This window comes from Scylla paramamosain, chromosome 44 (genome assembly GCF_035594125.1).
Source record: "Scylla paramamosain isolate STU-SP2022 chromosome 44, ASM3559412v1, whole genome shotgun sequence".
Lineage (NCBI taxonomy): Eukaryota > Metazoa > Arthropoda > Malacostraca > Decapoda > Portunidae > Scylla > Scylla paramamosain.
This window is the reverse complement of record NC_087194.1, coordinates 6,046,547-6,060,014: the sequence shown is the minus strand read 5'-3', so window position 1 is coordinate 6,060,014 and position 13,468 is coordinate 6,046,547. Positions and strand designations below refer to the sequence as shown.

The window sequence follows — 13,468 nt, the reverse complement described above, 5'->3', positions numbered from 1 at the left end:
TGACAGTGTCCTTAGAGAACCTGGCAACTGATTGATTCTCAGATCAGAGGATCAGAGATAAAGGAAGGCAGGCGGTAGCTGGATCGGATACTGGATGGTGAAGCAAGATGAAAAGTAAAATTAAATGAAGTAATAGTGGAGCAATGAGAAAGTGGTGGTGGAGGTAGTCACATCTCGGGTGGACTGAAAGAAGAAGGGATTTCCGAAGGTGCTGGGGACGCTTGCCTGGTTTGCTAATCTTATTGTGTGCTCGGTTTTAAACTACGACTAAGAAAAATTTTCCAGTGGCACAGTGTGGTATACATGCGACTGCAGCAGACTTCTGTTAGCTGTCGGCCATCTCTGCATATTAGTGCTGTGTAGGCACTCCAATGCCGTGTAGCTTTACTTAAAGGAAGTTCGTCTCTCAGCAAAATACACGAGGAGTTTTTCTGATCTAAGAGAGGACGACAGGATACAGGAGAAAACAAGTAATATACCATGATGCAAAAGTACAAGAAAGGTGAACTCGGAAAAAAAAAAAAGACGATCACAGTAATAACTCACAATCTTGAAAAATCATGACTATCATTATTTATAAAATTATAAAATCTTATCTTTGAACAGTTTTATTTCTGTTTTATTTATTTTCAAACTAGGTTTTTCTTTCTCATAACTGTTTCTTACATAAAACAATAAACACTATTATTCTACGCGAGAAGCAGTTATGAAAAGAGTAAATGAAACAAAAAATAGAGGAACAGCTCTTGTGGAAAAACATTACGCAAGGTTCAAAACCATGAGGTGCACAACAGTTACCGCTCAGCATACACACTGTTGTTGGAAAACATTGCGTTGAAACTTTAAACGATAAAGAAGTCTCTCTTATTAATAGCTAAATTTATGTGTTCATTAACTCGAGTTATGAAGTAACGGATGAGACTATTGCTATATACGGATTGATATTTAAAAGATTTAATTAAATAAGATACACAACCTACAGAGTAAACTACACGATTACTTAAATTTCCCATGCGGCGCACGCAACCACAGACATTCAACAATTAACAGAGGCCAGTTGATGGATTGTACGACGTGAGCCTCTATCATCGTCTTTAATAACGAATACTTCTTCTAGTAACATCAGTGAAAACATATGTACAAACGTGTGTGTGTGTGTGTGTGTGTGTGTGTGTGTGTGTGTGTGTGTGTGTGGCCTTCTCTGTGATATCTTGTTAAGTACTCATTGATATTCTTAAAGTACTAGATTTTACGTTTTTCTCTATATATTTATTATTCAAATACAAGTTTCACCATACTCTGTTGATCATACTCTGTTTCAACAACTCTTTCCCAGTAACTCTGACAAAGTAGCAAGCGGCATCGATGGCGGGCGCAGCAAAATTGGCGCTGCTGGTGGTGCTGGCTGTGGCAGGTGAGTGGAGTGAGTAGGTTGGTTAGGTTAGGTACAGTAGAGTAAGGTAAGGTAAGCTTGCCTTATTATATTACGTTCTTATGTTCCTATGGTGCAATGAGCGGCAAGATGTTCGGCCATATTACGGATGTTCCTCCTCTATTTTTAAAGTTATTTTCCTCTTTTGCGATTTTTTATTTTATTTTTATTTTTTTTTAATTTTACACTTTGGATTGGTCTCATCTAGGTATTTTTTTTTACGAGCGACTGAGGCCGATCAAAGGTACAAAAATAGAACAGAATAAAATAAGTGAGAGGGGATGAATAAGTGCTGATTTTTAACGCTTTGCTTAAGAACACTATCATCGTAAAATGAAAAAAAGAAAAAAAAATAATGTTATACATAATACATAAAATGAAACAAATGTCTTGATAATGTAGGGATGCCAAATGGTTTGCATTTACGTTTGCAGAACAGCAAATATCAGAGCAGTTTAGGAACTTTCGCTTGTGGATGGTAATGTACCCTTTTGCACATTTACGTATGTGTAATTCAATGGTCCTTTGCGGTGCCCAGCTCTGATCATATAGAATAAAATTAATAGGGAAGATATTATAATGAAAGGTGCAAAATAAAGGGAATAATATACACTGATATTAACGGAACGGAATGTAGGATAATGCAATAAAGGATCGAACATGAACACGTAAGGGAGAAGAAAACTAAATTATATATATATATATATATATATATATATATATATATATATATATATATATATATATATATATATATATATATATATATATATATATATATATATATATATATATATATATATATATATATATATATATATATATATATATATATATATATATATATATATATATATATATATATATATATATATATATATATATATATATATATATATATATATATATATATATATATATTGCAAATCATCAAGTAACTTTTATAGAGTCATATAGTAGGTACAGCAGACAAATACACAAACTGACAGACAGATAGAGAAACAGGCAGGCAGATAGGCATCGACACACAGGCACTTAAGACACACAAACACACAGAGACAGGCAGAGAAACACACACACACACACACACACACACACACACACACACACACACACACACTTACCATTGCAGCAAAACAGAATGCAGAGAGAGAGAGAGAGAGAGAGAGAGAGAGAGAGAGAGAGAGAGAGAGAGAGAGAGAGAGAGAGAGAGAGAGAGAGGCGTGGGTATGTGTGCAACTTGGGCCTGTATTCGGGTACGCTTTGCTCTCTCACCACGACTATTTTCAAAGGCCATAGAGATGATTAACTTAATTGGATTATCACCCGTGTTTCTCATTTAAATAATGTAGAAATGTAGAGCCATAAAAACACCCTCAGAAATCCTTGTAACTTCAACTAGAGCCTTTTGAAAAGAGTTGAGGTCCAGCGTAGATGTGTTTCAGAATACGGTCTCAGTGAGATGATGACTTGTCGCCAGCCACTGTAGCCTGTTCTCTGCTGCTCCACAAGGGATGTCGAATTGTATATAAGCTTATGTCGTAAGCAAGTGCTGAGTCATCTTCGATTCACATACCTATCTCTTTCCACGAATATTTAGTCAGCAGTAATTATTAAGATTATGATTAATGGTTCTACACACACACACACACACACATATATATATATATATATATATATATATATATATATATATATATATATATATATATATATATATATATATATATATATATATATATATATATATATATATATATATATATATATATATATATATATATATATATATATATATATATATATATATATATATATATATCGAATAATAACACTCAGATATTACATATGCAGCAGATAAGTGAAGTGGCAATTTTGCATGTCATCTGCAGTGACACACACACACACACACACACACACACACACACACACACACACACACACACACACACACACACACACACACACACACACACACACACACACACACACACACACACACACACACACACACACACACACACACACACACACTAACTACCTTTTCTTTCATCTAACAGCTGCCCAGCAACAGTGCTCGGACAATGACGAAATCTCCTGCAGCTCTGGCGAATCCAGGTGCATTCCCTACCGCTACATCTGTGACAGTGACCCCGATTGTGACCCAGAGTCCGAGGACGAGGACCCAGAACTGTGTGCGGTGAGGAAGCATCTAGACTAGTGAATGTGTTGATGGTGCTAATGGTGAAAGGAGTCAAAGAAATAAGTGCCAGTGGAGGAGGGGGTTGTGTGGAGGTTGTGGTGTAACTTGAAGATACAGTTGCCTCAAGTAGTTGTCATGAAGTCCATTGAAATTTATGCCTATAAATCGAATACAAGTCAACATAAGGGCCAGTGAAGTGCTTTATATAAAAAAGCTCCGTAAAAATCAAGAAATGAGGACGCAATAGGTAAACGTAGTTACCAGAGTGTCTTTTCTTTTTAAGTTTGTGAAACATTTTGTGCAATATGGCATCACTACTTAGGGCATCTGTACTCATTATTGATAGATAATATGGTAAAAGGAGGAAATGTTGTTGGAGAAGAAATATGTTTTCGGCGAGGATGTGATGGTGCTGGTGCTGGTGAAGGAGTAGTGGATACTGCAACATTTGTGATGGTGATGGCCGTGGCGTATATGGTGGGGACAGTGCAGGTGATGGCAGTGTTGGTTCATGACGCGATAGTAATGACAAGGTGGAACAGAAAGAGGAGGATAAGAGGAAGAGGGGGAAGAAGAGGTTTACTAATATAGGAAGGATTAACAAATCTCTCTCTCTCTCTCTCTCTCTCTCTCTCTCTCTCTGTTTGCCTTTCTTTTTTCAGGCTTGGAAGAACAACGAGTGTAACCGTGGTCAGGTACAGTGCCAGAGGGATGGAGATACAACTTGCATCAATATTTACGAGTACTGCGACCCCAGCTCCAACTGTCAAGGCGACCTGGACCGTCGGATCTGTAAGGTAAGGTGTACTTGTATTTTGATGTTTCAGCACCTATCTTAACTACTTTTTAATGGGTTGTACTGGATTTTAAAGAGTATTGGAAAGGTGTCTGTGTGTGTGTGTGTGTGTGTGTAATGAACCTAATGGTAATGGTATTTGACAGATGATTCGTGATGGACAGGTGAAGCCACTTTCCGAGATCCAGGTCTCACCCTATGAAGCATATGGTGAGTAAATCGCCTTAAGCATTTGTATTAATGGAAGTAAAGCCAACAGCTTTCACAAAAAACGCAAAACACGACTAACTGAATATTTCAATTTTCTTGAAATATTTTTTGTTAATATTAAGCGTTTTGATAAGAAAAAAAAAAGAAAAACTGAGTGTATAATACATATATGATGTATAAAAATAAGAAAATTGATAATACTAAAGAAAAAGCCTACTAGGAACCCGCGACTGAATTTACCACCGGCAAGTACTTCGGTCCTACGCAGACCCAGAGTCACATTCTTAAGTGTTTCCGTGTCTCATCTCTATTACTTGTAAAAGGAACACGTGGGAGTTGTTCGAGCTTTTGAAGGATATTTTCCATGATTCTAAAGACAATCTAACACGGACTCTTCATCATCAATGGAGGAAAAAGCACCAATGCCAACCCGATCAGTGTAGCTCAGTGAAATTCAAAATACGAGCCAAGTTTATCAACCTGAGTCTTCTTAGTTCATTGGAAAAGCAGCTCTTTCAGCGATGCTCTCCAGAGATTAATGTGTTCGTAGTAGCCCAGTGAGACAGATCGTTAGCCGTGTTCTACAGTTATCTAAGATACACGTTTGCCAGAAGGTGCCTGGAATTGGACGTGGCACGACCACTGCTCATGCCGAACATCAAGTTTCTAGGAATGAAGCATTTAAGTGTTTTCAGTGTGAAATGTCACCGGTGAGGTGAAGTGAGTGAAACCATCCTAAAAACTGAAATCTTTTCTTTTATTTGGAAAGGGTGGTGGGACGGGGTGTCTTCCTGCCGTGGAATGGTTTGTGGGTCTGGCATCGCTACTCTGCGGGTCACTGTAATGCCGGGGCGTCGTTGCCATCTCGTTGTCTTGGTCAGTCACTATTTCACACTGTCATTTCTGTTTCCGTAGTAATATAACCTACTTACGCGAATTCTCGTGGTGTTTTCTTACACACATCGACGAGAACAGTCTATATACAATTTCAAATAACGTTATCATATTTACAGTGACTTCGCCAATGGACAAATTTGCAGAATCCCCTATACGGTCATGCATACTCGTATACGACGCAAAGACGCAAAGAAGTAGAGCAGACAGTGAGATAATTTTGTCTCGTTAATCATGTGCAGGGAGCGAATATGAGAGAATCACTTAGAAATACCGTCGAAACACCGTTGAAACATGCATACCGCACTCTCAACATCTATTACGTTGTAATGCACAGGGTAAAATGATAAATAATAATAACAACAACAACAACAACAACAATAATAATAATAGTAATAATAATGATAATAATAATAATAATAATAATAATAATAATAATAATAATAATAATAATAATAATAATAATAATCACATACACCGACAGAAAATAACGATCTGCTGAAAACTGAACATCTCGCCAAGGAGTTTGTGCTGCTCCTGAACCGTACCATACAACACCCACGCTGCCCCACCATGTTCACCCTCGTGGAAGACCAGTGCCTGGCCCTCTTCTTCGTCGGAAGTGTGAGTATCTATATTTTTCTATTTCTTTGTTTGTTTATTGCTGGATGGGTGGGAACCCTCTTCATCTTTCATTTATGTATTCTTTCCCTTTTCTTCCTCCTAAAATCTTGTTCTTACCTCCACCTTCTCGTACACCTCATCATTCTCTTTTTTCTATAATCAATGTATGCGAAAATGATTGTATAATACATTCTATATCTAGGTTGCTTGATTCAAGTTCTTTACGGCGATGTTCGCACATTGGCAAATCCACTCAACTGGTTGACATCTTTGCATCAGGTGCCTTGCTTCGTCCACGCTGAACCCGAGTCAGTGCGATTTTGGTGAGCTTTGTTGAGAAAATAAATGGGGATCAAACAGGCCATATAAGTAATGATTTATAATCAGTAAGAAGTAAATAACACCGATCAGGCAGAAAAATAAATAAATAAATAACCAAATAACAACTAAAATGAGTTACATGAGGATAAACCATCATGGTGCTTTTTTTTTTTAAGCTGGTGATATTATTAGAGATTATGTTATGTTATGTAGGTTACGTTAGGATAAGTGCTTCCGTCCGTCCCAGAGTGCCTGTCAAGTGACGTTGGAGACCATGGAGCGCCAGCGTTGTCTATCATCAACCAGTCTGACCAGGTCCACCACTCTGTCCATCTGCGAGTTCCTTCAACAGGGCATCCATAAACTTGATCCTCTGCCTTTCCCTGGCTCTTGTTCCTTCTATTTTTCCCAGGACATATTCTGTTTCCAGCCTCTCAGCTCTCAGTACATGACCGAAGAAGTATAATTGTCTCTTCCTTATTTCCTTTATTAATGTCCTCTTAACTCCTGCTCTTCTCATTACTTTCTCATTTGTAATTCTGGTTGTCCAGGGGATCCTCAGCATTCTTCTCAATATCCACATCTCCGTTGCTTCCAATTTGTTTATCATGTCTCTCTCTTCATTGTTCACGTTTCACTGTCATGCAGTAACGTTGACCATACATAACACTTCATTTATCGTCATATTCATTGAGAGAATTGTTATTATTTTCCTCATCTTTCCAAAAGCTGCTTTCACTTGCGCTAACCTAGCTTAGCTAGGTTAAATTAGATCAGAGAACACAGCATGGTCAGGTCACCACAAAAGTAGCTGGGATGGCTTATCTTCATGTGATCCGATAAAATGTTATACAATGCTGAACAGCTGCGTTTATAAAATAACAGTATTATAGAATATGTCCTGCGCTTGTTAACTATGGACGGCTTTCCTTCTCGATCAAGGCTTCACAATCTGGATTCATAGGTACAGCTGCTGCTGCTGGTGGTATCACGGAGCCCAGTGGACTAATGAACTATTCTACATTAAGAGTTCTGCAAAGATGAAGAATCGGGAATGCAAGTGATGGAGGCAGTTCCCGGTTACTGTTTATTGTCAACATTCTGTACATTATGGCCACTGCTTTGGATAAATATACGTCCCTTGCAGTTTCTTGATGCCGAGAAATATGTCAACAGGCATACATAAGCATGGACGAGGTCGTCATGAATCACGTCATTACGTTGGGAGGATTTAGCCGAAAGTGACATCGCCTTTTTTACTCAAGCGTATAAGGTTTGTTGTGTTGCCTTTCACACCCTGTTCCCCTGACGCCCTTGCCGCCTCTTTTCCTTCCTTACGTGTATGTTAGCATAGTGAAACACTACACGCTTTGCCTCTGTAATGCAATTACTGCGATTTGTTAAGCTGGTGTAGGTAGATAAGTTTAGAGTAAAATTTCAAAAGACTTCACTAATGGGATACGGAATGATCAAAACGCGTATGAAGATTTAAAACACAAGATAAAGATTTTATTCACGCTTAAGCATGTGTAAAGATAATTGGCCTTTTCATGGAAGAAACTATCATTAGTAAACGAAACGTGATGTCGTTAATAAAACTACAAGGTATTACAAATCATATATGAAAATTTGAGAATAAAGAAATTAATTTTATTCGAGCAGAACAGTTATTAAAAATAAAATCCATGTTCAGACAAATATCATTGGGAAATGCAAATTGATGCCGTTCACAAATAATCAGATTTATTATCATTACGCCGTGACACTTGGCAGCGTCATACTCATAGATATTACATTTGCCACATGGTTTAAAGGAGGATCAATCCTCCTCCCCAATCCCCACGGCACACCTGCACCTGCTTCACAGGCTGCACACTGAGTGAAAATCAGGGTGTTATAATTTCATCTATTAGTAAAAGGGAAAACAACGATGTTGCTTCAGTCCTTCCTCATCGTCAGTTCGTTGAGAAATATTGTACTGCTCACAGAAAATGATCTGATAATCATTGCCATTCCTTTAAAATTCTATGTGAAGTTATTACTTTTATTATCGTTATTATTATTATTATTATTATTATTATTATTATTATTATTATTATTATTATTATTATTATCATCATTATTATTATTGTTGTTGTTGTTGTTGTTATTGTTGTTGTTTTTGTATTATTATTATTATTATTATTATTAGTAGTAGTAGTAGTAGTAGTAGTAGTAGTAGTAGTAGTAGTAGTAGTAGTAGTAGTAGTAGTAGCAGCGGTAGTACTAGCAGCAGTTTTTGTAGTAATATTAGTAGTAACATTAGTAGTAGTAGTAGTAGTAGTAGTAGTAGTAGTAGTAGTAGTAGTAGTAGTAAATACTAGCAGCAGCAGTAGCAGCACCAGCAGCAGCAGCAGCAGAAGGAGTAGCAGGTATAGTAGAAAGGCCTCAGAAGTGACTAGGTAATTGAAATGGGAACATTATGATGACACACGACATCTTCAAGAGACGCAAGAACAACTTCCCAGCTAGGCAGCCCTGATTGCTCCCCACAACTGGACACAAGCATAGTTGAGCTAGGAAGCAATGGGATACAGGCACATCGGCCTGTACCTACTTTCTGGCTACTTACACACAGCGATAAAGGCCTAGTCAAGCATATAAGAATACATTTCGTACTTGTATTGACAACACTACAAGGCCTTTAGAACGTACGCAGCAACAACAGTACGAACACCACACACCAGTGTGTCCACGCTACTCACTGTTTCTGCCTTAACACGCAGCACATCGCCCTTCCACAGGTGGCAGAATCTTAAAGTTGTCACAAGGGAGGTAGCGAGGCTACAACCAACAGTTACAGGTGCGACTGTGAGAAAGGGAGTGGCAGGCTCGTGTGACCTTGAGCGCAGCATGACACATTCCTGAGGGTGGCGCTCTCATACCGTCTGTGCGAGGGACTGCAGAGGTGCAACCACGATCTACAGGAGATTCGCTTGATTTCAGTGTCTTCCTCTATATACCATCGTAAAAGTATTATTATTATTATTATTATTATTATTATTATTATTATTATTATTATTAACATCATTATTGAAACGTGTGGCCAGCCAGGTATTCTTTGTCGTGCGTCATCTATTGCCTCCTTCCTGAAGCAACACTGCAGTGCACCAAACCTTACCGCCTGTCCTTGGCTGAAATAGTAACACGCACATAAATAACTTAGCCTGTGTCCCTGGCCGCGTCTCAGGTCAGCTGGGGGGAGGCAAGATCCTTCTGCCAGGTGCTGGGAGGCGACCTCATCACCTTCAGGGACGTGAGCCACTACACCGCCGTCGTGACACATCTGAGGGAAGCCCGTGAGTACTTCGGAAGTGGAAGGGACATGCTTGTGTGTGTGTGTGTGTGTGTGTGTGTGTGTGGGGGGGGGGGGGGGGCCGTATTCAGAATCGCTTTGCTCTCACACCACGACTATTATTAAGGCCACAAAGATTATTAGCCGGGTTCTCAAGGGCATTTCTTGTTAATAATGTAGAAATCTTATTGACCTATCACTAGAACCGTAAAAACACTCTTAAAAACCTTTTGAAAGCCTTTTGAAAGTGGTGGAGGTGCGGTGTAGAAGTGTTTCAGAATATGGTGCTTGATGTGTGTGTGTGTGTGTGTGTGTGTGTGTGTGTGTGTGTGTGTGTGTGTGTGTGTGTGTGTAAACAAATATAAAATGGAAGGCGGGAATATCTGACCCTTGTTGTTATAAAACTGAAGACCACCTTACAGTTTCTTTCCTCCCCCACGAAAAAAAAAAAGAAAATGTACTGTTAAATTAAAAAGATAAAAAAAAAAGACTAGATAATGGAAATACTAAGGTATTACTACAAAGATATTTGATTTATAGGTATGATTTATCTACTTATACCATGTATTTATGTTATTTGCTCTTCTAACTGAGAATCAATATACTAGAACAGCGTTTTTTTAAACTTTTTTTGGACTTCAGCACCTCCTGCAGTCAGGGCTAGGCAGTCCAGCATCCCTAACTCTGGCTAACATCTGATTACAGTTGCAACACCACGTACACATATAACGTAAAGTGGGGTACTGCTTCATCTTTAATTTTGTTCATTTTTCAGGAATTAAACATCGAAAAAACCAGCATGTACTCCAGGCAAAGACTAAATTCAATGCTCACCCTCATTATGCTAAAATATATTAACACACAAAAAAGGAAAGGTTAAAGTTTGTGAAATATAAAGGTACACTGTTGTGAAAAGTATCCTTTCGATATTTTTGTATCCCTTTTGAAGAACGCTAACATTGTACCGCCATATATGTAGAACTTTCCAGCACGCCTAAATTTAATTTCAGCATACCCCGGGGGTTATTTGCACCCTACGTTAAGAAACAATGTGGTAGAGGAAAACTCAGGAATGTGAGGAGCAAGAGAGTTAGGAGCTAATGGAGAGGAAGGCCAATCAAAGTTTACAGGAGAGAGAGAGAGAGAGAGAGAGAGAGAGAGAGAGAGAGAGAGAGAGAGAGAGAGAGAGAGAGAGAGAGAGAGAGAGAGAGAGAGAGAGAGAGAGAGAGAGAGAGAGAGAGAGACCCTAGTGGTTGGGGTGACAACTTGAGTACAAACAATATCACCGTGGAGAAGTGAGGGGCTCACGTGATGTCACATAGATACGTTTTATCTTATTCCTCAGAACTGACGGTGGACTTCTGGGTGGGCGGTAACCTCGCCAACGAAACTGAGGGATGGCGCTGGATTGACGACTCGTCCGTGGACTTGGGCACTCCCTACTGGGCTGTCAGGTGAGTGGCAGAGAATGTAAAGCAGCAAGGAAAGGTAGTTATGTTAGTGAAGGTGAGATCATGGGGTTCACGGGGTGCCTTTCATTCCCATTACTTGTGTCCATGATCCGAGTATTGTATTCAGAACGGCACACTTTCACACACAAGGCACAGTTTCTGCATATAATATTGTCTTAGTCCTGGATTGCTCAATGCTGAATTATCCTAACTTACTATCCGTGTGTTACACTCGAGGAATCTAACCTTATCCGTAAGCTACGTATCATCAGAAGGTAAGTAGCTTTCGGATGTTAGATTCTGTTTGCCATCGCCAGACACAAGTAACGCCCAATTCATCCCTGTTCCATGAGATACACCCGTTACATTCCACTACCTCCCATTTTTCTTTCCTCTTCCTACTATTTTCATTTCTCTTCATATTACGTCGTATTAGTAGTAGTAGTAGTAGTAGTAGTAGTAGTATCATCATTATTATTATTACTATTATTATTATTATTATTATTATTAGTAGTAGTAGTAGTAGTAGTATCATTATTATTATTATTATTATTATTATTATTATTATTATTATTATTATTAGTAGTAGTAGTAGTAGTAGTAGTAGTAGTAGTAGTAGTAGTAGTAGTAGTAGCAGCAGCAGCAGCAGTAGTAGTAGTAGTAGTAGTAGTAGTAGTAGTAGTAACAGTAGTAGTAGTAGTAGTAGTAGTAGTAGTAGTAGTAGTAGTAGTAGTAGTAGTAGTAGTAGTAGTAGTAGTAGTAGTAGTAGTAGTAGTAGTAGTAGTAGTAGTAGTAGTAGTAGTAGTAGTTGTTGTTGCAGTAGTAGTAGTAGTAGTAGTAGTAGTAGTAGTAGTAGTAGTAGTAGTAGTAGTAGTAGTAGTAGTAGTGGTGGTGGTGGTAGTAGTAGTAGTAGAAGTAGTGGTTGTGGTAGTTTATTGACAAATCACAAGCTGCTATTATAAAGAAAGAAAAAGAAATATATTTAGACGGATAAGACTCCTCTCCTTTCTCTCACTAGATATGAGGATAAGTGCCAGCATCGCAACGTAACGTTCCCCGAGCTCAATCAGACCCGTGAGGCCAATGACGGTGCCTGCTACCACTACCTGCAAGCCCCAGACTCACCCCCGCGCGGTCGCTGTGTGGCGCTTCCCTATCAGCATTACTATTACATGACCGACGAGAACTGTCTGAAAAAGAAGAGTCCACTCTGTGTGCTGGGCGAGGAGGAGGTGACCGCTTGAGATGATTTCACGCTCACACGCACACACACACACACACACACACACACACACACACACACACACACACACACACAAACTCACACACAAATAAACACACAGATAAATATGGATATGGAGACAGGACAAAATGAGCTTTGTGTCATGCCCTGTACAATACAACAAGGTAAATACGCACAAACTATTTAGCCAGTGAGTTGTAAATTTTATAATAAATTGTTTGAAAATAAAATTTTTCAGATGAAATTACTGTATTAAAGCTTTTCTGCATTGCAATGTAATATGAACTTGTCTTGCCGGTAACAATGCTGCCAATAATATCTTGATTTACAGTAACATAAATTTTGTAGATTTAACTTGTTTGGTTATACCACCCTGCACTTTTCCACGTCTTTTCGTAGACGTCTAATCCTTCAGGAAGCCGCAGAACGCCTGACTTCTGATCTCTCTAAAAATTTCTGGTTGGGGCAGAGCAAACTTGGCATTGTTCAATGCCTCAAAACTCAATTCCTCCATCTATCAACTTGATGTAACCTTCCAGATAACTATCCCCTCTTTTTCAGTGACATTCATCTGTCCCCCTCCTCTATTCTGAACATCCTCGGTCTGTCCTTTACTTATAATCTAAACTGGAAACTTCACATCTCATCTCTAGCTGAAACAGCTTCTATGAAGTTAGGTTTTCAGTGTCGTCTCCGGCAGTTTTTGTCACCTCTCCACACCTTCCTCAGCTGCTAGCTCTGTGCAGAGGCCTTATCCTTCCACGTATGGAGTAAGTTTCACATGTAAAGAGAGGGCGGGGGCTCCACTCACACCGTTCTTTTAGACAGGGTGGAATCAAAAGCTTTTCGTCTTATCAACTCCTTTCCTCTAACTGACTGTCTTCAGCCTCTCTCTCATCGCCGCAGTGTTGCATCTCTTGCTATCTTCTACCGCTATTTTCACGCTAATTGCTTTTCTGA

General features: G+C 38.9%; 1 protein-coding gene across 2 annotated transcripts in view; it reads left to right on the top strand.

Moving 5' to 3' along the window:
* Positions 1–12,862, top strand: part of LOC135093849 (uncharacterized) — a 15,938-nt gene extending 3,076 nt beyond the window's left edge. For both annotated transcript variants that reach the window (XM_063993418.1, XM_063993419.1), the window contains exons 2-9: positions 1,337–1,414; positions 3,493–3,632; positions 4,298–4,432; positions 4,578–4,641; positions 6,020–6,159; positions 9,710–9,818; positions 11,160–11,268; positions 12,284–12,862. In XM_063993418.1, coding sequence (XP_063849488.1) covers positions 1,366–1,414; positions 3,493–3,632; positions 4,298–4,432; positions 4,578–4,641; positions 6,020–6,159; positions 9,710–9,818; positions 11,160–11,268; positions 12,284–12,509 — 972 coding nt within the window. In that variant the 5' untranslated portion in view covers positions 1,337–1,365 and the 3' untranslated portion in view covers positions 12,510–12,862. The remainder of the gene's footprint in view (positions 1–1,336; positions 1,415–3,492; positions 3,633–4,297; positions 4,433–4,577; positions 4,642–6,019; positions 6,160–9,709; positions 9,819–11,159; positions 11,269–12,283) is intronic.
* The last annotated feature ends 606 nt before the right edge of the window (positions 12,863–13,468 follow it).